The 27,940-nt window shown below is 44.8% G+C and overlaps 1 protein-coding gene across 1 annotated transcript; it reads left to right on the plus strand.

The window, feature by feature from the left end:
- The first annotated feature begins 503 nt into the window (after positions 1 to 503).
- On the plus strand, positions 504 to 16,599 carry LOC133378761 (C-type lectin domain family 2 member B-like). The gene is made up of 2 exons (XM_061613388.1): positions 504 to 1,527; positions 16,198 to 16,599. The coding sequence occupies exons 1-2, from the start codon at positions 1,344 to 1,346 to the stop codon at positions 16,356 to 16,358; spliced, it is 345 nt and encodes a 114-aa protein (XP_061469372.1). The 5' UTR covers positions 504 to 1,343; the 3' UTR covers positions 16,359 to 16,599.
- The last annotated feature ends 11,341 nt before the right edge of the window (positions 16,600 to 27,940 follow it).

The raw sequence follows: 27,940 nt of genomic DNA on the forward strand, positions 1-27,940 counted from the left end.
TCCCTCACCATTGTCCATGCTGCCTAGAGCTGATGGTAGTTGGAGTTCTACAACATCTGAAGGGTACCACATTGGCTGCTTGTATTCTACACAATCTATATCCTTCAAATCAAGCATGTGGTACAACCGTAAAAACCAGACCTGTGACAGAGTGTAGAATGGGGCTACAGAAAAAGCCATGTTAGAATAAAGATTTCTGACAGTCTGCTGTGGCAAGCAATTCTTGATTGAGGAGAGAATGATTTGATTCTCAGGCTTTTCTCTTTATGAATCCAATATATCTGGTACAATGCCCTAGCTATGCACACAGGCTGGAATTGCCCTCTGAGATCTACGAAGAGTAGATTGAAAATTTCTCCCATCTCTCACCTTTACTTCCATTTCCTGGGTTGAAACATGTCTATGGCTCTTCTCTCCAGGCACTCCTTTGCATGCATGTTGAATGTACTCATATCCTAAATGTCAAAACTGCCCCTACAGGTGGGACCAACCCCACATGGCAGACCTGATTGGAGGATCCCCTTCTAGTTATTCCACAATGGTAAAAGTGGGGATGATTCTGTATGAAAATTTATCATTTACTGAACATCAGGTGTGATCTTTGCACCTCTCAGGAAAGTTTGAGTTTCTTTTTTAGATTGTTGAATGTGGATTGTTTCTTTCTAAGGTACCTCTTTTCTTCCTAAGCCTTAATCTTGATAGTTTTTTTGGAACCTGGGAATTGGTTGTATACTTTTCACAACCCAAGGATCTTTCCCTTGCGTAGCAGGCAAGCAAACATATGAATACAAATAGCAGACTACACTTGCACCAGGAAGTAAAGGGAAAGCAAACTGAACTTGCTCAGCAGTGACAGGGAAATTAGGTGGCAGTTGTCCTCTCCAGGGCTGAAAGTTAGCCTGTAACTCCTCGAGTTCTTCTGATTTAGGAGCTAGGTTCAAGTGAGGTGATGGGGTATTTCAAGGCAGTCGGCCATCTCCGCAGCCAGTTCAACTGAACTGGGTGAGGCTTCTGAATAAATACATTTAAGCTCAGGCTGCATGTGCTAAATATCCAGCAGAAAATGTAGATCAAGTTGTAAAACCCAGATTGCCAAGTAGTTACCATGGTTGGTAGGATTCAAATATTGTATCTTGAGAGCTGTGCTTTCCCATGACTTTTAAATAGTAAACAAGAATATTTCCCCCACCTCCCTGAGCAGTGAGGGATTAGAGATGGGGTGGGTGCTTGACTCATTTGTGGCTTGTTTGGATAAAAGAGAAGCTGATAACGACAGAAAGCAAGCACAAGTTTCTGGATTGTATCTGTCCTGAGAACTATTACTGGAGCAGTCTCACCCCACCATGGATGACAACTATCAGAATGAAGACTACTACAATGATGATAAGTCAGAGAAATTGTCCCACACCAGGGAAGTACATTCCAAGTCAGAACATATTACAGCAGGTAATGGGGAGGATGAGAAGAAATTCTCAAAACATTGCTCTAGTTCTGTGATAAAGTGTTGTGTTCTCACAACAGAAGCAAAATGAAGTATGTGTCCTAGCTAGTCAAGGAGTCTTATTCCCAAGTAAAGTTTGGCACTCCACCCAACTGGAACCACAGTTCTTCAAGAGCAATCAGATGTCTTGCTGCAGAACCCAGAAGTTATTGTGGAATTGTTTAGAAAGATTTCAAGAAACAGGAGCACTTTACAGTGTGGGCTAGTTAATATCAGCTGCTTTCTTGCAAATGTTTAGCTATCTGTGTAAACTTTCTTAATATGTTTGCTAAATAGCATCAGCTCTCATTATTCAATTTTTTTCTCAATTTTTAGCCATCCACGTTGATATGTCTCAAAGGCCTACATTTGCACTGCAGAGCAGAGAGCTTCAGTACCATGGGGACTGAGTGATGGGTATCTGTCTAGATGCAACCTAGATAAAGAGGCACAAGCGGCCCACAGCTCTGCAATATATTTATTGGGTTTTTTTTAATGATGAACATTTGGGCCAACTGTCTGGGTGTAAAACCAACTGGCAAAAGTCAGAGGCAATGTCTAAGGATGACTACCAGTCTGCAGTCATCATATTGGCTGGCCATTTATGGGACATGGGGAGGTTACTATATCTGAGCCTCCTTGTCCCCAAACAGGTAAACTAAGCCATTAAACTCAATTTTAAGAACATAAGAAGAGCCTGCTGGATCAGGCCAGTGGCCCATCTAGTCCAGCATCCTGTTTTCACAGTGGCCAACCAGGTGCCTGGGGGAAGCCCGCAAGCAGGACCCGAGTGCAAGAACACTCTCCCCTCCTGAGGCTTCCGGCAACTGGTTTTCAGAAGCATGCTGCCTCTGACTAGGGTGGCACAGCACAGCCATCACGGCTAGTAGCCATTGATAGCCCTGTCCTCCATGAATTTGTCTAATCTTTTAAAGCAGTCCAAGCTGGTGGCCATGACTGCATCTTGTGGGAGCAAATTCCATAGTTTAACTATGCGCTGAGTAAAGAAGTACTTCCTTTTGTCTGTCCTGAATCTTCCAACATTCAGCTTCTTTGAATGTCCACAAGTTCTAGTATTATGAGAGAGGGAGAAGAACTTTTCTCTATCCACTTTCTCAATGCCATGCATAATTTTATACACTTCTATCATGTCTCCTCTGACCCGCCTTTTCTCTAAACTAAAAAGCCCCAAATGCTGCAACCTTTCCTCGTAAGGGAGTCGCTCCATCCCCTTGATCATTCTGGTTGCCCTCTTCTGAACCTTTTCCAACTCTATAATATCCTTTTTGAGATGAGGCGACCAGAACTGTACACAGTATTCCAAATGCGGCCGCACCATAGATTTATACAACGGCATTATGATATCGGCTGTTTTATTTTCAATACCTTTCCTAATTATCGCTAGCATGGAATTTGCCTTTTTCACAGTTGCCGCACACTGGGTCGACATTTTCATCGTGCTGTCCACTACAACCCCGAGGTCTCTCTCCTGGTCGGTCACCGCCAGTTCAGACCCCATGAGCGTATATGTGAAATTAAGATTTTTTGCTCCAATATGCATAATTTTACACTTGTTTATATTGAATTGCATTTGCCATTTTTCCGCCCATTCACTCAGTTTGGAGAGATCTTTTTGGAGCTCTTCACAATCCCTTTTTGTTTTAACAACCCTGAACAATTTAGTGTTGTCAGCAAACTTGGCCACTTCACTGCTCACTCCTAATTCTAGGTCATTAATGAACAAGTTGAAAAGTACAGGTCCCAATACCGATCCTTGAGGGACTCCACTTTCTACAGCCCTCCATTGGGAGAACTGTCCGTTTATTCCTACTCTCTGCTTTCTGCTTCTTAACCAATTCCTTATCCACAAGAGGACCTCTCCTCTTATTCCATGACTGCTAAGCTTCCTCAGAAGTCTTTGGTGAGGTACCTTGTCAAACGCTTTTTGAAAGTCTAAGTACACTATGTCCACTGGATCACCTCTATTTATATGCTTGTTGACACTCTCAAAGAATTCTAATAGGTTACTGAGACAGGACTTTCCCTTGCAGAAGCCATGCTGGCTCTGCTTCAGCAAGGCTTGCTCTTCTATGTGCTTAGTTAATCTAGCTTTAATCATACTTTCTACCAGTTTTCCAGGGACAGAAGTTAAGCTAACTGGCCTGTAATTTCCGGGATCCCCTCTGGATCCCTTTTTGAATATTGGCATTACATTTGCCACTTTCCAGTCCTCAGGCATGGAGGAGGACCCGAGGGACAAGTTACATATTTTAATTAGCAGATCAGCAATTTCACCTTTGAGTTCTTTGAGAACTCTCGGGTGGATGCCATCCGGGCCCGGTGATTTGTCAGTTTTTATATTGTCCATTAAGCCTAGAACTTCCTCTCTCGTTACCACTATTTGTCTCAGTTCCTCAGAATCCCTTCCTGCAAATGTTAGTTCAGGTTCAGGGATCTGCCCTATATCTTCCACTGTGAAGACAGATGCAAAGAATTCATTTAGCTTCTCTGCAATCTCCTTATCGTTCTTTAGTACACCTTTGACTCCCTTATCATCCAAGGGTCCAATCGCCTCCCTAGATGGTCTCCTGCTTTGAATGTATTTATAGAATTTTTTGTTGTTGGTTTTTATGTTCTTAGCAATGTGCTCCTCAAATTCTTTTTTAGCATCCCTTATTGTCTTCTTGCATTTCTTTTGCCAGAGTTTGTGTTCTTTTTTATTTTCTTCATTCGGACAAGACTTCCATTTTCTGAAGGAAGACTTTTTGCCTCTAAGACCTTCCTTGACTTTGCTCGTTAACCATGCTGGCATCTTCTTGGCCCTGGCGGTACCTTTTCTGATCTGCGGTATGCACTCCAGTTGAGCTTCTAATATAGTGTTTTTAAACAACTTCCAAGCATTTTCGAGTGATGTGACCCTCTGGACTTTGTTTTTCAGCTTTCTTTTTACCAATCCCCTCAATTTTTGTGAAGTTTCCTCTTTTGAAGTCAATTGTGACCGTGTTGGATTTTCTTGGCAATTGGCCATTTACATGTATGTTTAATTTAATAGCACTGTGGTCACTGCTCCCAATCGGTTCAACAACACTTACATCTCGCACCAGGTCCCGGTCCCCACTGAGGATTAAGTCCAGGGTTGCCGTCCCTCTGGTCGGTTCCATGACCAACTGGTCTAGGGAATAGTCATTTAGAATATCTAGAAACTTTGCTTCTTTGTCATGACTGGAACACATATGCGGCCAGTCTATGTCCGGGTAGTTGAAGTCACCCATTACTACCACATTTCCTAGTTTGGATGCTTCCTCAATTTCATATCTCATCTCAAGGTCTCCCTGAGCATTTTGATCAGGGGGACAATAGATCGTTCCCAGTATTAAGTCCCTCCTGGGGCACGGTATCACCACCCACAACGATTCTGTGGAGGAGTCTGCCTCTTTTGGGGTTTCGAGCTTGCTGGATTCAATGCCTTCTTTCACGTATAGAGCGACTCCGCCACCAATACGTCCTTCCCTGTCCTTCCGATATAGTTTATATCCAGGGATAACCGTATCCCACTGGTTTTCTCCATTCCACCAGGTCTCCGTTATGCTCGCTATATCAATGCTCTCCTCTAAGACCAAGCACTCCAGTTCTCCCATCTTGGTTCGGAGGCTCCTAGCATTAGCGTACAGGCACTTGTAAGCAGTGTCTCTCTTCAAGTGTCTTTGGCACTTGTGGTTAGGCCTGTGGTAATTTTCCTCTTCTGAATTTATATCCTGTGCCCCTGCTCTCACAATGCCTACTTCTAGGCCTACCCCTTTTAAAATTTCATCATTTCTTTGGTTTTTATCCCAGGGGGGAGGTTTATTCCGAACCGGACCTTCCTCGGCTCCTGTTGGGTTTCCCCCCTCAATCAGTTTAAAAGCTGCTCTGCTACCTTCTTAATTTTAAGTGCCAGCAGTCTGGTTCCATTCTGGTTCAAGTGGAGCCCATCCCTTTTGTACAGGCCCGGCTTGTCCCAAAATGTTCCCCAGTGCCTAACAAATCTAAACCCTTCCACCCGACACCATCGTCTCATCCACGCATTGAGACTGCAAAGCTGGGCCTGTCTGGCTGGTCCTGCGTGTGGAACCGGTAGCATTTCAGAGAAAGCCACCTTGGAGATCCTGGCTTTCAGCATCCTACCTAACAACCTAAATTTTGCTTCCAGGACCTCACGGCGCATTTCCCCATGTCGTTGGTGCCAACGTGCACCACGACCACTGACTCCTCCCCAGCACTGTCTACCAAACTATCTAAACGACGGGCGATATCCGCAACCTTCGCACCAGGCAGGCAAAACACCTTGCGGTCTACACGCCTATCACACACCCCACTGTCTATGTTCCTAATGATCGAATCACCCACTACAAGGATCCCTCCACCCCCTGGAGATATATCCTCCGCACGAGAGGATAGCTGCTCATCCCCCAAGGAATGGGACCCTTCTAAGGGATCGTTTCCCTCTTCCTCAGCTGGATGCTCTCCTTCCCCGAGACCATCGTTCTCCATGATAGCAGGAGAGTTATCATCGCTGGAGTGGGACACAGCTATAACGTCCCTGAAGGCCTCCTCCACACACCTCTCTGCCTCTCTCAGCTTTTCCAGGTCTGCCACCTTGGCCTCAAGGAAATGAAGTCGTTCCCGGAGAGCCAGGAGCTCATTGCACCGAGAGCACACCCACGACTGCTGTCCAACAGGCAGATAGTCGTACATGCTGCAGGCTGTGCAAAACACTGGAAAGCCTCCACACGCCTGCTGGCTTCTTACCTGCATAGTTTTGTTTGAGGTTTATTACGTCAATAGGTTGGAGACTGTGGTTTAGTTGAGGTCAGGGAACAGAAGGGCAGAGTAGGGGACCCTGGCCTCCTCGCCCTGCTGCCAAACTCGCTCTGCTGCTTAACTTGCCTTGACGCTTTGTCAGCTGGGGCCTTGATGCTTCGTCAGCTGGGGCTCCCTCTAGCTTGTGGAGCATGCTCCCTCGCTAGGTGCTCTGACTTTATATGTGTGGCTGGTTCCTCCCAGCTACTGCTGCCAGCCAATGATGTGTTACTTGAGGCTGATGGCTCAACTATCAGCTGGGGCTTAACTCTTTAGTATTATCTCAGGCTTCCTTCCTTTGAAGGCAGGAAGGCAGGCTTCCTTCCTGAGCGAGGGGCGGGGCTGTTTAAGCTTTTGGCTGCTTTTAATCTCAGCAAGGGGCTGCGACTTCCAGGCAAGTCTTTTGTGTTTGTTGTTTTCCCACCTAGAACAGCCTGACCTTTCTTTAACCTAGGGAAACAGAGCTTGTGGTTGTGTTTCACAAATTTTGGGGGGAAATATTCACAAAAGTGAAGACTGACTGGGAACACTGATCTGGACTAGTGATGAGCCTATCTGGAAAAATAAATGCAATTCAAACGGAACATTTTAGTAGTTGTCATATGTTCTCCAACACATGTCTCAGTGTTCCCCAAAGGTATTTCACTCAAATCGACCAGCTTTTCAGCAAGTTCTTGTGTGGTCTAGGCCCTTTATTGTCTATGACAATATGTAAATGCCAATATCTCAAGGAGGCTTAGGTCTCCCAAACCTGAGAGGGTATCATAACAAGGGTGAACGCAAGACATTGGTTAATGGAGGCAGATTCTGATATTCCTTTATGGCTTGAAATAGAGCAATATCAAGGGTCACAGCATTAACCTCTACTTACTAAGATGGCCCACTCAGTATACTGCTACTCTTAGGGCAATTAGACAAGCTTAGATGGTAACTGTGGCCCAGCTCCATTTTTGACCCATATGTCCATTCTGATCTTGTTTGGGGTAACCCTCATATTGTTACAGCCCACAAGCCAACCCTATGAAAGTGTAGAAGTGGAGGAGGCATCCATTACAGGTTTTGTTCCAGGATAAGAACTTTAAAGGAGGAGTTCCCAAACTGGTTTGTGGACCACTGGTGGGTGGCCTGTGAGCTTCATTCAGGTGGTCCACAGCATGTCTGTGGATTTCTGATTGGAGATAGGGGTTGTCACATCCATTGCATCAAATATTCATATTATACAGCCATGAGAGTGGCCAGCATGGAATTTTTGCGTTCCACAATGTGAAATTGAAAATATCCCCTCATGCCATTCTGCTACTTCCCATAAACTCATTTTAAAAAAAACCTCACAAAACGTATGGTCCCGAACTCAGAAAACATTTGCTTAACAACCCTCTACATTTTCATGGCGATACACAAAACAGAGAGAATCAAGAGTTCAAAGTGTAAAATTGGGGGGGGGGGAACAGACCCCTGTTGGACTTTTTTCTGTCAGTGGTTTCATAATTTGTTGAAATTAATTAAAAATTAGCCATGTTTACAGAGTACCTACTCTTGTGCTGGATCAGGCTGGCAGCCCATTTGGTCCAACATCTTGTTCTCACAGTGGCCAACCAACACTGAATTTCAAACTGTTGTAACCTTTCCTGGGACGAGCTGGTGAAGGATGGGTGATGGTGGTGGTGGTAGTGGTGATGGTGGTGGTAGTAGTAGTAGTAATAAATATTCTGAGATTTAGTTTATATTCACTTCTGCCAAAGTGAGAGCCTTCTGGGGCCTATGGGAAAGGAAGGAACCACCCTTACTCAGAAGTGCTGTTTTGGCCTCTTAGCATGTAATGGTAAGGCAAGCTTTGATGTTATCAATATCTTGTTAACCAGAGAAACCTAAAAAAGAAAGTTATTTCTGACAGTATATGGGGCGTGTAATTCAACATATCTTTGTCTCTCTGTACTTCCTAATATAATGTTCCTGCTATAAAATTTGTGGATGGGCTGCTGTGGGACTACATAGAACAGGGGCATTGTAGGGTGTAGCGGCAGCACATCCTCTCTTGGGCCACGGGAAGTTCTGCCCAGGTCTCTGCTTTCTTCAACCAGAAATACTAGCTTTTTTCTAAAACTGTGAGGATTAGAACAGACATTATTTCTGCTGAGGTTCTATAAACCTAGGATGTCGGAGTCCATCCCTTAATTATTCCTATGAAAAGCTGATGTGATAGAATTTACAAATAAGCCCATTTAAAATTCCAGTGTATTGTTATCTTTTATCCCCTGGGAAAGTTATTATAAGCCAAATAGCATGCTTAACAGAAAATATTTAATTTTAGATTGTTCTTAGCATGCGGCCACTCACAAATTAAGCCATTGAAGGGACCATAAGTCATTGGTAAAGGAGCTGCTTTTTCATGCAGAAGGTGCACGGTTCAGTCCCCAGCATCTCTAGGTAGGGCTGGGAGGGACTGCTTGCCTCTGAAACCTTGGAGAGCTGCTGCTAGACATTGAAGACAGTACTGAGTTAGATGGACCAAGGGTCTGACTCAGTTTAAGGCAGCTTCCCATGTTCCTTCTGGGGAAGAGCTATAGCTTAGTGGTAGAGCATCAGCTTTGTATGCAGAAGGTCCCTGGTTCAGTCCTTGGTGTTTCCATGTAGGACTAGGAGAGACCCCTACTTGGGGGAAAAAAATACCTGGAGACCTACTGCCAGTCAGTGTAGACAATACTGAGCTAGATGAACCAGTGGTCTGACTCAGTATAAGGCAGCTTCCTATGTTACGAATGAATATAGTTTATTTATGATCCATCAACCACAAATAATTGTGTCAATATGGAGAACCCAGAACAGCATCAACATGTCTCTCTATGCTTTGTCCAGCTAGGCTCTTTCCCTCCATTTCACCTATAAAATATGGGGAAAGGGCTCTTCCCAAGAGTTCCTCATACAAACAGATTATAGACTAATGGAATCCACTGGATTCCTGAATGCCCTGGGGGAGTTCCCAGTAGAAAGAGCAGGTGACCCTGTTGAAGCCCTTGTCACATTGTGGAACAGTGACGGGCATTGGGCTCTTGACAAGGTTGCCCATGAGCGCCCTCTCCAGCATTGTGGAGCCCGGTTTGCACCTAAAGTTGCTCGCCTCCGTAGCAGTCTTGATGCCCCATCCACATCTACTGTAGTCCACAATGAGGTGTCCAATGCAACGTCTGCTGCAACTTCTTGGGAACGGTTTCAGTTGATGTGGCCTGATGACGTAGACAAGGTGTTTGCAGTGATGTAGCCAGCAACATATCCTCTCGACTCTTGCCCTTCTTGGCTTATTAAAGCTTGTTGAGGGGGTTTGACCAAGTGGATCCAGGGTGTGGTCAATGCATCATTGCAGGAGGGAGTGGTTCCAGCCGCTCTGAAAGAGGCGGTGATTTGACCGCTCCTGAAAAAGCCCACCCTGGATCCATTGGTCTGTGACAATTACCAACCGGTTGCAAATACCCCCTTTTTAGGAAAGGTGATTGAGAGGGTTGTGGTGCAGCAATTGCAGGTACTCTTGGATGGAACAGATTATCTTGACCCATCCCAGTCTGGGTTCAGCCCTGGTTATGGGACTGAATCGGCCTTGGTCGCCATGATAGATGACCTTTATCAGGAGAAGGACAGGGGGAGTGCGACCCTGTTACTCTTACTTGATCTCTCAGCTGGCTTTTGATACCATTAACCATGGTATCCTTCTGGGCTGACTTGGTGAGATGGGTATTGGAGGCACTGTTTTACAGTGGTTCCGATCCTATCTCCAGGGTCATTTTCAGAGAATAGCATTGGGTGATTGTCTTTCAGCCCCGTGGCAGTTGTCCTGTGGGGTGCCACAGGGTACTGTCTTGTCCCCCATGCTGTTTAACATCCATATGAAGCCCTAGGGAGTGGTCATCAGGAGATTTGGGGTGAGGTATCAGCAGTACACTGATGATACCCAGCTCTATTTCTCTGTAACATCTGGATCGGGAGAGGCCGTGCAAGCTCTGGACCGCTGCCTGGACTCGGTGGTGGGCTGGATGAAGGCCAATAAACTGAGTATGAATCCTAGCAAGACGGAGGCGCTGTGGGTTCATGGTTCCCGAGATAATTAGTCAGTTGCCTGCATTGGATGGGGTCATACTCGCTTTGAAAGAACAGGTCTGTAGTCTGGGGGTGCTCCTAGATCCATGTTTGTCACTAGAGGCCCAGGTGACCTCAGTGGCTAGGAGTGCCTTTTACCAGCTTCGGCTGGTAAAGCAGCAGCGGCCGTTTCTGGACAGGGATAGCCTGACCACTGTTGTCCACACACTGGTAACCTACAGGCTGGATTGTAATGTGCTCTATGTGGGGCTGCCTTTGAGGTTGGTCCAGAAGCTGCAGCTGATGCAAAATGCAGCGGCGAGACTGCTCACTGGGGCAGAGTATTGCCAACATGTCACCCCACTGCTGAAAGAATTGCACTGGCTGCCCATTTGCTACTGGGCCACGTTCAAGGTTCTAGTTTTGGTGTACAAAGCCCTATACAGGTCTGGACCAGGATACCTGAAAGACCATTTTATCCCTTATATACCCAGTTGATCACTGTGCTCTGCAGGTGAGGGCCTCCTGCAGATACCATCTTATCAGGAGGTCTGTTCTGCACAACATAGGAAATGGACCTTTAGTGTGGCAGCACCTACCCTGTGGAACTCCCTAACCTTAAATATTAGACAGGCACCATCTCTGTTATCTTTTCGGCACCTATTGAAGACCTTCCTCTTTCAACAAGCCTTTTAATTTGACCTTATCCCAGTCTGCATCTGTGTTGGAATTGCTTTTTAATATGTTTTAAACCTTTTTTTTAAAACAATATGTTTTTTAACCTTTATTTTAAGATGTCTTCCAAGCTTTTAAAAAAATGTTTTTAAAGATGTTTCATTTTAATGTATTTTAAAGTCTGTTTTTATGATGTTTTAAAGTGTTTTCAGTGCTGTGATTTGCTGACCTGGGCTCCTGCTGGGAGGAAGGGCGGGATATGAATGAATGAATGAATGAATGAATGAATGAATGAATGAATGAATGAATGTGCATTCGACTGGCATGCATTCCAGGAGAAATGCTGCTACTACAACACAAAAGAGGCGGCTTGGGAAAAGGCCAGTCGCACTTGCCATGACCTCAGTGCAGATCTGGGGGTGATTGACAGCGGAAATGAACAAGTGAGTTTTCCCTGTGCTGGGAGCCTTGGATGGGAAGCTCCTGTTCTCTTACCCAGGATAGTTATGGTTATGGGATGGTTACCTCCCTTATCAGAACACCAATGAGGGTAGCATACAAAGTCATCTGCTAAATGTAACTACATCAAAAGGTCTGGTTTTTTTGTTACGGTTTGATCAAATCAGATTGACTGTTTATTAGAATACAGAAAGTTCAGTAATAAGAATTAAGCAGAGTCGCTCACAAACCCTAAGATACCCCTCACAGGAGCCAAACTTGTACTTTACATCTTTTGAAAATGTCTCCAACTTGGAGAGGTCTTTGGTCCACCCAGTCTAGTAGTGCCTCATCTGACTGGCAATGGCTCTTTAAGATCTTGAGCAGAGGTCTTTCCCAGTCCTGGGCCTGCTTTTGGAGACCCTGCAGTCAGTCAGTCAGTCAGTCAGTCAGTCAGTCAGTCAGTCAGTCTGTCTGTCTGTCTGTCTGTCTGTCTGTCTGTCAGATTTATATTCCGCTCTTCCTCTCAGTAGGATCCCAGGGTGGCAAGCAAGTTCAAGCAAGCTCTCCCGTTGCATACCTCCTAAATGCTTTAATTCTCTAATGATTTGTATTTAACATCCAAAGACACAACCTCAAAACTTGGATTGCTTCCCATCACCTCAAAGAGGCCTCACTCTCTCTTATATCAAAAATACTTGTTCATCATCCGTAAAAAGAAAAATGACCACAAAACCAACCAATAAAGAACAACACAACAGAGCATTTAAATGTGTAGACGTAAATCCATAGTCATAAAAGAGGGTTTTTTACTAATAAGTCAGCTTTCTGTATTCCAAGATTTTGTGAAAAGACAAGATACTGTGTGGTAATTGGAGTTAAAATTCCCATGACCAAAAGCTGAAGCCTGGGAGGCAAGCAATCTCTGTGAGTCCTGAGCAAAAACAACAACAAAAGCAGAAAGAAAACAATGAAACCAAGAAGCTTACTCATAACCAGGGTGTCCAATAGGAAGCTCCAGCTATGGCCTATGTATTGAGTGTCCTTCCTGATTTGTTTGCAGGGAGATTTGATAATATTGGCTATTTAATGAGCATTCACTCTGAATTGTTAGTGCTTTTGTTTGCTGCCCTGGACTCCTGCTGGGAGGCAGGGTGGAATATAAATCAAACAATAAATAAATTAATAAATAAGCAGTTTTCGATACTATCGACCATGGTATCCTTCTGGGGAGACTAGCTGAGTTGGGAGTAGGAGGGACTGCATTGCGGTGGTTCCACTTCTACTTGGCAGGTTGCCTCCAGAAGGTGGTGCTTGGAGAACATTACTCGACACCCTGGACTCTCCAGTATGGGGTTCCGCAGGGGTCAGTTCTGTCCCCCATGCTGTTCAACATCTACATGAAACCATTGGGTGCGGTCATCCGGAGCTTTGGAGTGCGTTGCCATCAGTATGCTGATGACACGCAGCTCTATTTCTCCTTTTCATCTTCTTCAGGTGAGGCTGTCAATGTGCTGAACCGGTGCCTGGCTGCGACTATGGATTGGATGAGGGCTAATAAACTGAGGCTCAGTCCAGACAAGACTGAGATGCTGCTAGTGGGTGGTTCTTCTGACCAGATGGTGGATGTCCAACCTGTCCTGGATGGGGTTGCACTCCCCCTGAATGAGCAGGTTCGTAGCTTGGGGGTTCTCCTAGAACCATCTCTGTCACTTGAGGCTCAGGTAGCCTCGGTGGCACAGAGTGCCTTCTGCCAACTTCAGTTGGTGGCCCACCTACATCCCTATCTGGACAGGGATAACCTGGCTTCAGTTGTCCATGCTCTGGTAACCTCCAGGTTAGATTACTGCAATGCACTCTACATGGGGCTGCCTTTGAAGACGGTTCAGAAACTGCAGCTTGTGCAAAATGCAGCGGCCAGATTGGTAACAGGGACCAGACGGTTCGAACGTATAAAACCGATTCTGGCCTGCTTGCATTGGCTGCCTGTATGTTTCTGAGCTCAATTCAAGGTGCTGGTTTTGACCTATAAAGCCTTACACGGCTTGGGACCACAATACCTGATGGAACACCTCTCCTGATATGAACCCACCCGTATGCTATGTTCAATATCAAAGGCCCTCCTCCGGGTGCCTACTCCAAGGGAAGCTCGGAGTGTGGCAACAAGGGATAGGGCCTTCTCAGTGGTGGCCCCCAAATTATGGAATGATCTCTCTGATGAGGTGCGCCTGGCACCAACGCTGTTATCTTTTTGATGCCAGGCCATGACTTTCCTCTTCTCCCAGGCATTTTAGCATGTGTTTCAAATTGTTTTTATATGGTTTTAAATTTTAAAATTGTGTTTTAAATTGTTTTTAAAATATGTGTTTTAAATTGAATATTTGTTTTAATGTTTTTGATTGCTGTAAACCTCCCAGAGAGCTTCGGCTATGGGGCAGTATACAAGTGCAATCAATCAATCAATCAATCAATCAATCAATCAATCAATCAATCAATCAATAAACAAACAAACAAACCGGTGCCTGCAAATCCTCTGGTCCTCCCTCCTACAGTTTCCAGGCTTACTGTTCTTTATTTGCAACACTGTATGCATTCGAGGATGACAAGTGAGAAGTTTTTAACAAAAAAACCTTTCATCTCAGTTCTGCTGCTCTGTTCCCTAATCTTGGTGACAGCTGCTCTCGTGATGGCATGTGTTAGATGTAACTGCAGATCTGTAGAAAATTAAACTTTTTAATATATTACTTCTGTATAGTTTAAAGGCGCATGCATCCTTTGCAAGTTATGGAATTCTGTACCCAAGTACAAATTGTTGATGGTAAGATATCCTTGGTGCAATCACTGCCTGAAAGCTCTGACTCAAATTCTTAAATCTCTAGAATGCAACAGATGACATTCATCCTGGTTTATTTGCAGGGAGATTAGGCAATGTGAGCTACTGAATGAGTATTCATTCTGATCTGTTTGTGTGGAGGTTAGATGACGTTGTGTCAACAGAAGTGTTGTCTCACACTTTCCATTGCATTTTCTCAGCATTTTCCTTATTGCAAAAAGTCCCAATTTTCTGGGAGGGGGGGGCTTGTTGTGCAAGGTCTCCCAATCAACTATAATTGCAAAACTTGAATTTGCCAGTACATGATTGAACCCTACCCAAAAATAGGGACAGTCTAGAAGCGCCCAGGAATTTAGTTGGAAGTTGGGACTGAGCTTGAAATTTTAGTGGGAATGAAAAGAGTACGGCAGCTGAACCCTTGGACCTCTTTTCCCAGTAATTGTTCAGTTAAATGCTCGTAGCCCCCAAATGAGCATATCCTAGCATGTCTTTAGGACTAAAGTCACCAGTGTGGTGTATGTAGGTACAATTATGCCTTTAAGGACTTCCCTTGATTCTGTGAAGCCTTTGCTTCCCAGCCTCACTGCTACCTTTGTCCCCCCATCCTGAAAAGTATATAGAGCTGAAGGAGGAAGTTGGAACAGCAACACTCTTTCCCACTTCCTGTTTCAGCGCTATGTACTTTTTATGGCTCAGAACAGCAGCTGACTAGAAAGTGAGCTGACAGAGAGGGTAGGAGGGAAAGAGAATATCAGGAGAAGGAAGCAATCTGGGGGAGGGAAATGGAGTGACTGGGGGGAGGCAGGGGGAGAAAGTGGAGTAATGCAGAAATTAAGGGGGAGACAGGAAAGAAGAATGGAATTCCATGCCAGCGGGACATGTAGAAAGAAGGCAGCTGCACGCACTAAAATACTAGATCCAATATAATGGATCTTCTAGAAATTACATAATTTTTCATGGATTCACCACCAGGAGCACAGGCAGAGGGCTCATTCACATAGGAACTGAACTTCGCAGTAAAGACACCGCTTTTGCCATTGCAATAGATTTGCAAGGTTAACACTTCCTACCTTCAAATCTGCTGTTGTCCTTTCACACAAGTAGCCATTCCTCTGGAAATGTTTAGTAGCACTTTTCCTTGTAGCCTCGCCCCTAAGTTTACATGTTTACTCCCTCCTGAGTATCCATATTGATAATGGAGGGGAGGGTTTTTTGTCAGTTTCATTGTTTCTTGTCAATTGCATGCCTCTCCCCATCTAGAGAATGGTGATGCAATTGACACGAAACTCTATGAAATTGAATAGAGGAGGAGTGAGAGAAAGGCAAAGTAGGCAGCAGATGCCACAGCTTTTGCAGGTGGCAGAGGGAGTGGGAGCTGGTGATGGGGCATAAGAGAGCCTGCCCACTAAAATAAATAGAGGCAAAGCACCTACACAGAGGATTGCAGCGAAGTTGAGATGGTTTTTCCTTTCCTTTTTGCATTAGAATTGGATTGGGTTGATATGGGAAAACTGTGTGATAGTTGCTGGTTGCCTGCAACATCATGTGAACCATGCAAATTAAATGGGGATGCAAGTAGCACTAATCTCACAGTAAATCGCCATGTGAATGAGCCCAGAGTCAAATCACATATTTCCCCATTAACTGACTTCTCATTTTTATGGTTCACCCTGAGGTGACATTGTATATACTTCATATGGATAAGGCAAAAGGACCTGGCTCTTGAACCATGTGTTTTTATTGGCTGAAAGTCCAACTATGATAGTGTTTTTGACTCCAACCACAAAAACACCCTGTGACTAGAGAAACATTTAAGGTGGTTTCATGCTGGGCAACATTATTTCAAGACTTCCATATGTTGCAGGCTTTCCAGAATGTCCAGGTAGCTGGGAGAAGTTCCAGGAGAAATGCTACTACTACTCCAGAGAACCAGAGAGGTGGAATGATGCCAGAAGTCTCTGCCAACACCTAGGTGCAGATCTGATAGTGATTGACAATGAAAACGAACAGGCGAGTCTCTCCTGACTCAAGTGTAAAAAGTGGAAATGCTGTGAATGTAGTAGAGATTTATCTTCCCCTTAAGGTTCTACTATGAATTGATCCCAATATGAAATTTGAGACTCCAGAACAGCCATCAGCCATGAGTCATTCTACATATTGCATGGAATGAGGAGACAACTGCGGCTAGAGGATTTTGATACTGTAGATTGGGAGCCTTATTTATAAATCCTGCCCCATGTAAAAAAATCTCCCTATATACATTAAATGATGACATTAAGAACATGGAAATGCTAATTAAAATAATCAACATCCTTTCTGATATGCTAGTTTTCTGCATGCAGGGTGCATTAAAAAATTGTTGGGCTTTCACAGAAGCTGTGGAAGTGGGAGCAGACATAGAGGCTATTTTGGGCAAGTCTTGAGAGAATTTCAAGTTCTGGGGGTTGTGAAATTTTATACTCCTCCATGTAAAAACTCCATGCAAAAGTCAAACTAGCACTTTAGCAACAAAGGTTCAAGTTCATCCCTCTCCCAGCTCTGCTAGTTTACTTCTTAGAGGGAGATATTCATAATAGAGAACATTCAACACTGCAGGTCCCCACCTGCACTCTGAAATGTTACAGCCCATTCTATTGCCTCATTCCCACATCACCATCCTTTTTAACTAGATTTTTACAATGTTCCTGAATGCCATTATGCTAAAGTCCTATTCAGGCATTTGCTACCTGCGGGCTTCTACCCACAGAGGGTTTCCAGCATGGCAGGGGCAGGGAACTTCAGTACTGGTGCCAAACGGGTCTCTTCTCCAAGCCTCTCTATTCAGCCCTCGAGGCTCTAACAAGGCCACACCCCTTCTCCCAAGGCCACACCCCTTACGAGCCCTGTTCTGCACTCAAGTGCTTTTGCCTGGCTTGAATTGAATGTGACCTTGAACTGTTGATAATGCCCCTTGCTTGCCTGGGTGGAGGACAGAGAGATGTGTATGCAGAAACCTCTGCCTTTTGCATGGCTGGAATGTAGCCATCTGCACGAAGGCAAGAACCACACACATTGCTCCGCCCACTTTTTCCTCTGATTTTGCCCATCTCTGGCGTGCTTTCCCCAAAAGGCTATCTACAAGGGAATGCAGCCCTTGGTCTGAAAAAGGTTCCCCACTCCTGCAATATGGGGACCCTGATCAATAAGGTTCCTGTCCTGTGGAGGACACCTTGTATGCATAAGCCCTCTCAGGACTAATGCCGTTTTTGTGTTAGCCAGGGTGTGTGGCCATCATTCAAGGGGGCAGGGTTACCTTTATGTAACTGGAACCAAATGCTTTAATAGGGCTTTGGAGCAGTGATGCTTGGGATCCAGAATCTGGACTGCCCAGATTAATTTAGGGGATGATGGCAACCCAGAACTGTCCAGCAAAGTCCTGTTTGTGAATAGAAATTGGGGCTCTGACAAAAGACAATTGCTTTTCTGGCATGATTATACCAAGCATAAAGTAGCTTCAATCAGTAACTATTATTAGTTTCTACAAAAAAAAAGTGGGGGAAGACATCTGTGTCACAATTCTGCTGGAAATTTCTTTACTTGGTACTTTTGGTTATTGAGTCTTACCTATCTCCCAGCATCACATTTGTGAGAAATGAGGCAGCCGGAGCTAGCTTGCCGTTGTTTGAGGGACACGGAGCCAGCAGCTGGTATCTGCATTTCTCCTTAGCACCAGGAAGACCTGTAGCTCAGTGGTAGAGCAACTGCTCTGCACGCAGAAGGTCCCAACTTCAGTCTCTGGCATCTCCGGGTAGGGCTGGCAGAGACTCCCCCCCTTCTGGGATTCTAGAGAGCTGCTGCCAGTCAGTGTAGATGAGGGGTAGGAAAACCTTTTGGCTTGGCAGACCAGATCTCTATATCCCCACACCCTGTTGGCGGCACCACAACCTGTGAGTCATCTGACATCATGATGCCTGTGTCCGTGAGGAACTGTCTTGGACACCGGAATCAAGCATGACTGAACTCTCTACCCATCAGCTGATGTGCAGGGAGTTTAATCATGCGCTCCAGCCACAAGATCCAGCCACATCTCTACTCGCCCAGCACCTGATGGCTCATGGTTCCCCAGCCCTGGGGTACTGAGCTAGATGGACCAATGGTCACACTTAGTATAAAACAGCTTCCTATGTTCCTATGATAGCCTTCTTTTTTCTCATCATGAACTTTTCTCTTCCCTCTTGCTAAGCGTGCAATATGACTTGAAGTGCACTGTTCTTAACTGGTTGTGCCCCTTCTGTCCCACCGTTGTCTCTGTTTGCTCTTCCGTTCCTTTCACAGAATCATTACTTTGCCTGTTCTTGTACTGCCTTCAAGTCGATTCTGACTTATGGTGACCCGACGAACAGAGTTTTCATGGCAAGCGATATTCAGAGGTAGTTTTACCATTGCCTTCCTCTGAGGCTGAGCGGCAGTGACTGGCCCAAGGTCACCCAGTGAGCTTCATGGCTGTGTGGGGATTTGAACCCTGGTCTCCCTGGTCGTAGTCCAGCACCTCAACCACTTTCCCTCCCATATTTTTTATGTCCCCTTTGACTATCATTCCTTCCCACCCTTCCTTTCTGAATTCTCTAAAAGAACATACTAGGAAAGCTGACTCTTTTGCTGTTTTCTCTCAGACAGTGTCCTGTGCCTTTCCAAAGACAGAACACATAAAATGTTCATAGCTTTGTATGTTTGCTGCAAATATATAACTTAACATAAGGAAGGATGTGGCTTCTCCTCCATTTTTCAGCAGTTCAATGAATAATGGAAGTGATAGGTACGTAGTATCCTTCTTACGTCCTACACATCCTGGGCGGTGTTCAGCTAACTTTTTGTGCTAGCACTAGAGTTGGCACTAGCACAATGTAGGGATGGGGGAGAAATTCAGTTCATATTTAAAGCCAATTCTATCAAATTCTCACTTTCAAAAACAAAATGAGAACTGCAACACAGCCGTCCTTCAGAATTCACTTACCCAAATTTTGCAGTGTAGTTCTGCAACCAGAGTTTACAAAAGTGTGTGTATTGGGGAAATGTGCATAAAAATCTTCTTCTTCTTCTTCTTCTTCTTCTTCTTCTTCTATTATTATTATTATTATTATTACCCGCCCTTCACCCAAAGTTCCCAGGGTGGGTTACAACAGTTTTAAAACAAATAATGAAAAACAGTTAAAAACAATCTAAACAACATTAGTGAAAATAACATACAAAAGAAGAAATTGCTTGCAAAAATGTGTACTTCAGTCAAAACTGCATTCAATGATGTATTTATTAGGAGAAATTCACACTAAAATGTTGAAGAATTTTCGTGAGGATTTTTCTTTGAAAAATTCACAAAAATTTGGAGAGGTGTGAAGAACTGAGTTTAAGATTGCAACAAAACGAAACAGAGAGAACCACAATGGACAGATCCTTCCACCCAGGTGCACCCTGCACCACCCCCAAGTCTGCTCCAGAGGTTTTTGGGGAAACCCAGAACAGACTTAGGGGGGCATGGGGGGGAGATCATTCCATTGTGCAAGAAGAATTCTTTGTACTGATGGACAAATTGCTTTAGTGCGACATTGAATACAACCCCCTATTTTCAGAATGAATTTCTTTAAAACACGATGGCCTTTGTTATGGCTTGATCTGACTATAGAAACTGTAAGTAAAAGTCGAATTGGGAAGCATGTAGTTTCACTTCCCATATTTAAGACTGGCCCTCATGTGAGTGATTCTTTGTACTTTTATCATGAAATTTTGCTTCAAGATTTTTGACTTGTCTTTCTTCCTATGACAACAGTCTTGTGTTGGAGGCTGGCCTATAAGGCCAAATGTGGTATACACTCACCAACAGCAGCCAGTCCCTCCATCCCTTAGCCCCAGAGCTTGAGCCCACTATTTATCTCCCCTTTTCCCACATTATAAGCACTGACTTTCAGCCTCTGTTTATGCTTGCAGTCTGCACTGCTGTGACATGCTAGTGCTGAATAACTTTCTGCCTGAACACTACTTTTAAAAAAAAATTCACATAGAAAAATAGTGTTCAGGCAGAATGACAAGACCTACCAATCCTCCAAATAGCCTTCTTTTCTTGAGAGTGGAAACAACTAGCCAATCAGTTCACAGTTATTTGCTGCTATTTGCATAAAGTGGTTCATTTCAGACCAGCCCCACAACCAATGCACTGCAAGCACTTCAACCAAGCAAGCAAACTCTCTCCCTCCCTCCCTCCTCTGATTGCTGTCCTTGGCCCAATCCAGAACTCTTTCTGGATGCTGTCAACCAATCACATTGCTGTTGTAGTTGTAGTTCTGTTCTGAGAGAGAGGAGCTTAGCCAGCAGGGGGAAGCACCAGAAGGAATAGGCAGGGTGTGTTGCTTTGAAAAGGACTTCCTTTCTTACAGTAAACACAGAAAATCTCCATCCAAATATCCCTCTCTGTTCTGCCCCTCCTGGCCCCTTGGTTGCACACATGACATACGTTTAAATACATGTAAGGCCCATGGCTTCCCCCCAAGAATCCTGGAAACTGTCACCCCTCACAGAGTTACAATTCCCAGTACCCTTAACAAACTACAGTTCCCAATATCCTTTGGGGACAGGCATATCCTTTAAATGTATGCTGTGGAGGTGAACCTTGCCTTGCTCTTTCTTGCTTCTCCTACCCCTACCCCTGATCCACTCTGTTTTCTCCCAGCCCTTACCTTCACTATTCATTTGCCCTTCATCCCTTCCTGCACCCTTAAACTCTGTGTTTGTGTGTGCGTGGGCATGTCAAGTGTCTCTATCTTTGTGTTAAGTGTGCTCTGTCTATTATGACCTCTGGTATCACCAGTTGTTAGCTGCCCCATCCTCTGCTCTGTCTTTGCCCCAGCAGCCCCAATTGGCAGCAGCTGCCACTGATCTCAGCAAGCAGGTACAATTTCTCCACACCTCTAGTGACACCTGTGGTATGAAGAATCTGGGGCTACTGCTTCATGGTTTGGGACGTTTGGGCAAATCTATCTGGTTTTCATTTTGCCCTAGGACTTTCTGAAAGATTATGGTTAGCTGTGTTATTAAAAATTTATGAGAGGTCAAAGAGAAATCCAATGAAAAATATCACTCACCTGTAAGATGAGTTTGTGCCATCTACCCACTTCCACATCATTTCTCCTTTCATGCCACTATAGCCAATCCAGTGTGAGTGTTTGTCTTGAATGTTAAAAACAAGAACGTCCTAGGGAAATATTTTAAAAGGATGGATCTTCTCCTTGCCTGCTGCTTAATGTTCCCAGCTTATGACACATCTGGGATGTGCAAATGTGAGTAAATCATATGCAAATGTGCACACAGCTCAAGAGTAGGGATGGCAGGGAAAAACTGATTTGTTTCACATTTAAAGGCGAGCTTAGCTCATTCTCACTTTTCAAAACAATATGCAAACCAAAACACAGCTGTCTTTCAAAATTCACACTTCTCAAATTTTGTAATGCAGTTCTCCAGCCAAGCAATGGGTACAAAAATGCATATACTAGGGGAAAGTAAGTATGTATCATATATTATTATATATTAGTGGAAATATCATACAAAACTGCATTATACTGGGGAAACTGCTTTGTAAAATATGTATATTAGGCAAGATTTTATGCAAAAATGTGTTATCTTTGGACAAATTTGCACTAAAATGCTGATGAATATTCATGAAGACTTTTTTAAAAAAAAACTGATGTGGAAATGTGGACAACTGGAGATTGGAAAAATGAGAAACTGAGAGAAATTGAAATTGACCAGTTTACCCTTCTCTAACTCAGGACTTTGCATGCCTAAAGTCCCACCTTCAGCTCTTGGCACTTCCAGCTAAAAGAATCTCATAGAGCTAGTGCAATGATCTTCGCTCATATTAACCATCTCCAGGAGACTGAGGGCTCCTCCAAATGACCTGTTTTTTCAGCATTTAACCTGGTTTGCTTGAGGGGTGTTATACATCTTCCCATTAATCATTCATTCAGCCCACACTTTTCAATGCATTTTCCTGTCACTTTCCAAACCACCAAAAAAAACCCAGTTTTTCAAAAGTGGATTTGTTATACTAGGGTAACTAAGCATTTTAATCAACTTTAATTGGACAAACCTAAAAGTTCTGGCATGTACTTGAATCTCCCCCACAAAATACTAGCAGCCTAGAATGATTCTGAAATCAAGGGCACTTCTGGACTGTCACTGTTTTTCTGGTGGCATCCAATCACATACTGGCAAATTCAGGATGTGCAATTATAGTTGATTGGGAGGTCTTACACAACAAACCCACTTCCCCAATACAAAAGATCAGATTTTTTTGCAATAAGGGAAATGACAGGAAAATGCACTGGAAAGTGTGGGATAACTCTTGCTTTTGAACCAATGTATCTAGTCCCCCGCAAACAATTCAGAGTGAATGCTCATTGTGTGTGTGTGTACTTTCAAGTCGATTCCGACTTGTGGTGACCCTATGAATAGGGTTTTCATGGTAAGTGGTATTCAGAGGGGGTTTACCATTGCCTTCCTCTGAGGCTGAGAGGCAGTGACTGGCCCAAGGTCACCCAGCGAGCTTCATGGCTATGTGGGGATTTGAACCCTGGTCTGCCAGGTCGTAGTCCAACACCATAACCACTACGCCACACTGGCTCTCTGAATGCTCATTAAATAGCCAATATTATCAAATCTCCCTGCAAACAAATCAGGAAGGACGCTCAATACATAGGCCATAGCTGGAGCTTCCTATTGGACACCCTGGTTATGAGTAAGCTTCTTGGTTTCATTGTTTTCTTTCTGCTTTTGTTGTTGTTTTTGCTCAGGACTCACAGAGATTGCTTGCCTCCCAGGCTTCAGCTTTTGGTCATGGGAATTTTAACTCCAATTACCACACAGTATCTTGTCTTTTCACAAAATCTTGGAATACAGAAAGCTGACTTATTAGTAAAAAAACCCTCTTTTATGACTATGGATTTACGTCTACACATTTAAATGCTCTGTTGTGTTGTTCTTTATTGGTTGGTTTTGTGGTCATTTTTCTTTTTACGGATGATGAACAAGTATTTTTGATATAAGAGAGAGTGAGGCCTCTTTGAGGTGATGGGAAGCAATCCAAGTTTTGAGGTTGTGTCTTTGGATGTTAAATACAAATCATTAGAGAATTAAAGCATTTAGGAGGTATGCAACGGGAGAGCTTGCTTGAACTTGCTTGCCACCCTGGGATCCTACTGAGAGGAAGAGCGGAATATAAATCTGACAGACAGACAGACAGACAGACAGACTGACTGACTGACTGACTGACTGACTGACTGACTGACTGCAGGGTCTCCAAAAGCAGGCCCAGGACTGGGAAAGACCTCTGCTCAAGATCTTAAAGAGCCATTGCCAGTCAGATGAGGCACTACTAGACTGGGTGGACCAAAGACCTCTCCAAGTTGGAGACATTTTCAAAAGATGTAAAGTACAAGTTTGGCTCCTGTGAGGGGTATCTTAGGGTTTGTGAGCGACTCTGCTTAATTCTTATTACTGAACTTTCTGTATTCTAATAAACAGTCAATCTGATTTGATCAAACCGTAACAAAAAAACCAGACCTTTTGATGTAGTTACATTTAGCAGATGACTTTGTATGCTACCCTCATTGGTGTTCTGATAAGGGAGGTAACCATCCCATAACCATAACCATCCTGGGTAAGAGAACAGGAGCTTCCCATCCAAGGCTCCCAGCACAGGGAAAACTCACTTGTTCATTTCCGCTGTCAATCACCCCCAGATCTGCACTGAGGTCATGGCAAGTGCGACTGGCCTTTTCCCAAGCCGCCTCTTTTGTGTTGTAGTAGCAGCATTTCTCCTGGAATGCATGCCAGTCGAATGCACATTCATTCATTCATTCATTCATTCATTCATTCATTCATTCATATCCCGCCCTTCCTCCCAGCAGGAGCCCAGGTCAGCAAATCACAGCACTGAAAACACTTTAAAACATCATAAAAACAGACTTTAAAATACATTAAAATGAAACATCTTTAAAAACATTTTTTTAAAAGCTTGGAAGACATCTTAAAATAAAGGTTAAAAAACATATTGTTTAAAAAAAAAGGTTTAAAACATATTAAAAAGCAATTCCAACACAGATGCAGACTGGGATAAGGTCAAATTAAAAGGCTTGTTGAAAGAGGAAGGTCTTCAATAGGTGCCGAAAAGATAACAGAGATGGTGCCTGTCTAATATTTAAGGTTAGGGAGTTCCACAGGGTAGGTGCTGCCACACTAAAGGTCCATTTCCTATGTTGTGCAGAACAGACCTCCTGATAAGATGGTATCTGCAGGAGGCCCTCACCTGCAGAGCACAGTGATCAACTGGGTATATAAGGGATAAAATGGTCTTTCAGGTATCCTGGTCCAGACCTGTATAGGGCTTTGTACACCAAAACTAGAACCTTGAACGTGGCCCAGTAGCAAATGGGCAGCCAGTGCAATTCTTTCAGCAGTGGGGTGACATGTTGGCAATACTCTGCCCCAGTGAGCAGTCTCGCCGCTGCATTTTGCATCAGCTGCAGCTTCTGGACCAACCTCAAAGGCAGCCCCACATAGAGCACATTACAATCCAGCCTGTAGGTTACCAGTGTGTGGACAACAGTGGTCAGGCTATCCCTGTCCAGAAACGGCCGCTGCTGCTTTACCAGCCGAAGCTGGTAAAAGGCACTCCTAGCCACTGAGGTCACCTGGGCCTCTAGTGACAAACATGGATCTAGGAGCACCCCCAGACTACAGACCTGCTCTTTCAGAGGGAGTATGACCCCATCCAAAGCAGGCAACTGACCAATTATCTGAACTCGGGAACCACCAACCCAGAGCGCCTCTGTCTTGCTAGGATTCAGACTCAGTTTAATGGCCGTCACCAGCCCACCACCGAGTCCCGGCAGTGGTCCAGGGCTTGCATGGCCTCTCCTGATTCAGATGTTACAGAGAAATAGAGCTGGGTATCATCAGTGTACTGCTGACACCTTGCCCCAAATCTCCTGATGACCGTTCCCAAGGGCTTCATATAGATGTTAAACAGCATAGGGGACAAGATGGTACCCTGTGGCACCCCACAGCACAACTGTGGCAATGAACAAAAAAAATCTGTGTATCTGCAGATTATAAAAACCCAAACTCTAAAAGTATTGATTGGATAACCTTGCAATACCTAGAACCACATGAGACTGGCTCACAAAACTCCGAAAACAATACACACAGGCCCATTCCAGCAACACCTAGCCCCCATGTTCTGGGGAATTTGGGGGGCAGCCTGAACACAATTGTAGAGCTAGATTGACTAAGACAGGGGAGTGGTACCACCCCTCTAAAACTTCTCTCCTTGAACATTGCTGGATGGAAAATTAAATGCAGGGACTCAAACATCTTTGCTTATTTGAATAGATTCCTGTGGGGGCGGGTGGCTGCCTGAGTTGTGGAAGCCAGTGTCAGGGCATGTGTAGATAGGATGGGAATGATGGGGAGAAGGTGGGAGCCCGATATATAAGGAGGCTTGAAGGCAGAGGCTGGTGGAGTGCTGGGGTCAGGCCATGTCAGGTAAGAGGAACTAGGGAGAGATGCATAATATCTGTCCCCTGTTCTGGGCCTGTCCAGAGCCGAAAGATAACTGGGGGATGCTTGACTCCATACTCTTCGATTGCTGCTGTGCAATGCCAGATCTGTTACCAAAAAAACATCGCTCATCCACCATATAATATTGGATGGGGGCGTGGATCTGGCGTGTATTACGGAAACCTGGCTGGATGAGGCCGCTGCTCCTATCCTTGCAGCCATGTGTCTGGCTGGGTTCCTGTAAGCACAGCAGCTGAGGGCTGGTAGTCAGGGAGTGGGAGTGGCGGTTATTTACCGAAGGTCCCTGGTTCTCACCAGGCCTCCTCTCCGTGAGACCAAGGTTGCTGATTGCATGTACTGGAGGTTGGGTCCACAGGGCAATCTAGGGATTCTGCTCATGTACCGTCCACCCTGCTGCACGACAGACTCCCTGGCTGTGGTGCTGGAGGTGGTCTCAGATGTCCGTGTGCAGTCCCCAAACTTGTTGGTATTGGGGGACTTCAATGTACATTCGGAGGCCATCCTCACAGGGGCGCCTCAGGACTTCATGGACACCATGGCTTCCTGGGAGCTGCACCTTATTCCAACGGGGCCCACCCATGTAGCTAGTCATGCCCTCGACCTTGTGTTTGTCTCGGGAGAGGAGGGAAGTGATCTGAAAATTGGGGGTACATCCATCACCCCCTTGTCATGGTCAGATCACTATTTGATGAAGGTGGACTTTTCGGTGCCACAAACCCTCCGTGGGGGTAGAGGACCCATTAGGATGGTCCACCCCAGGCGTCTGATAGATCCAGATGGATTCCTGAATGCGCTCGGGGATTCTCTGGAGCAGGCACACAGGCACTCGGTTGAGACCCTGGTGGAGGGTAAAGGTAAACAAGCCTATCCGTTTGGAGGATCCTAGCTCTATCTTCCCTCTGGAGCACAAACAAAGAGAACAAAACAGGAGTTGCTCTTGCCCCACTTCCAACACTCACCCCGCTGCTAAAAGATTTGCACTGGCTGCCCATTTGCTGCTGGGCCAATTTCAAGGTTCTAGTTGTGGTGTACAAAGCCCTATACAGCTTGGGACCAGGATACCTGAAAGACCACCTTAATCCTTATATACCCAGTCGATCACTGCACTCTGCAGGTGAGGGCCTCCTGCAGATACCATCTTATCAGGAGGCTTGTTCTGCACAATATAGGAAATGGACCTTTAGTGTGCTGGCACCTATCCTGTGGAACTCCTTCCCTTTGAATATTAGACAAGTGCCACCTCTGTTATATTTTCGGTACCTTTTGAAGACTTTCCTGTTTCAACAAGCCTTTTAAGTTGAGACCTATGCCAGTCTGCGTCTGTAATAATAATAATAATAATAATAATAATAATAATAATAATAATAATAATAATAATAATAATAATAATAATAGGGGACTACAGTAGATGTGGATGGAGCATCAAGACTGCTACGGAGGCAAGCAACTTTACCCTCAAAGTGCCTTGCAAACAATTCACAGTGGACCTCCGAAGGGTCTAAGACTCCATTTCCTGGAGTTGATGTCAACAGGCTGCTGACAATACGGAAAAGCTCCACTGGACGGCTACTTGAGGATGCGATGGAGGCAGAGAAGTGGGCCTTCTTCGCCGCCCTCACTGCCACACAGTAGGCATGGTTATGATGTTTTACTTGTGCCCGATCAGCCTCACAGCATGTCTTTCGCCACTTGCACTCTAGCCGTCGTCCAGCCTGTTTCATTGCCCTTAGCTCACTGGTGTACCAAGGCGTAAACTAGGCTCCACAATGCCAGAGAGGGCGCTCGGGGGCAACTGTGCCAACAGCCTGACGCACCTCGCTGTTCCACAGCATGACAAGGACCTAAACAGGTCATCTGCTCTATCTACTCTGAACTCCCCCAAGTCATTCAGGAATCCACTAGATTCCATTAGTCTCCGGGGGCGGACCATCTTAATCTGTCCACCATGCCTGCAGGGAAGGATCAGAGTACAAGTCCAAATTTCACCAGGAAGTGGTCTG

The sequence above is a fragment of the Rhineura floridana genome, chromosome 3 (genome assembly GCF_030035675.1).
Source record: "Rhineura floridana isolate rRhiFlo1 chromosome 3, rRhiFlo1.hap2, whole genome shotgun sequence".
In the NCBI taxonomy this organism is placed as follows: Eukaryota; Metazoa; Chordata; class Lepidosauria; order Squamata; family Rhineuridae; genus Rhineura; species Rhineura floridana.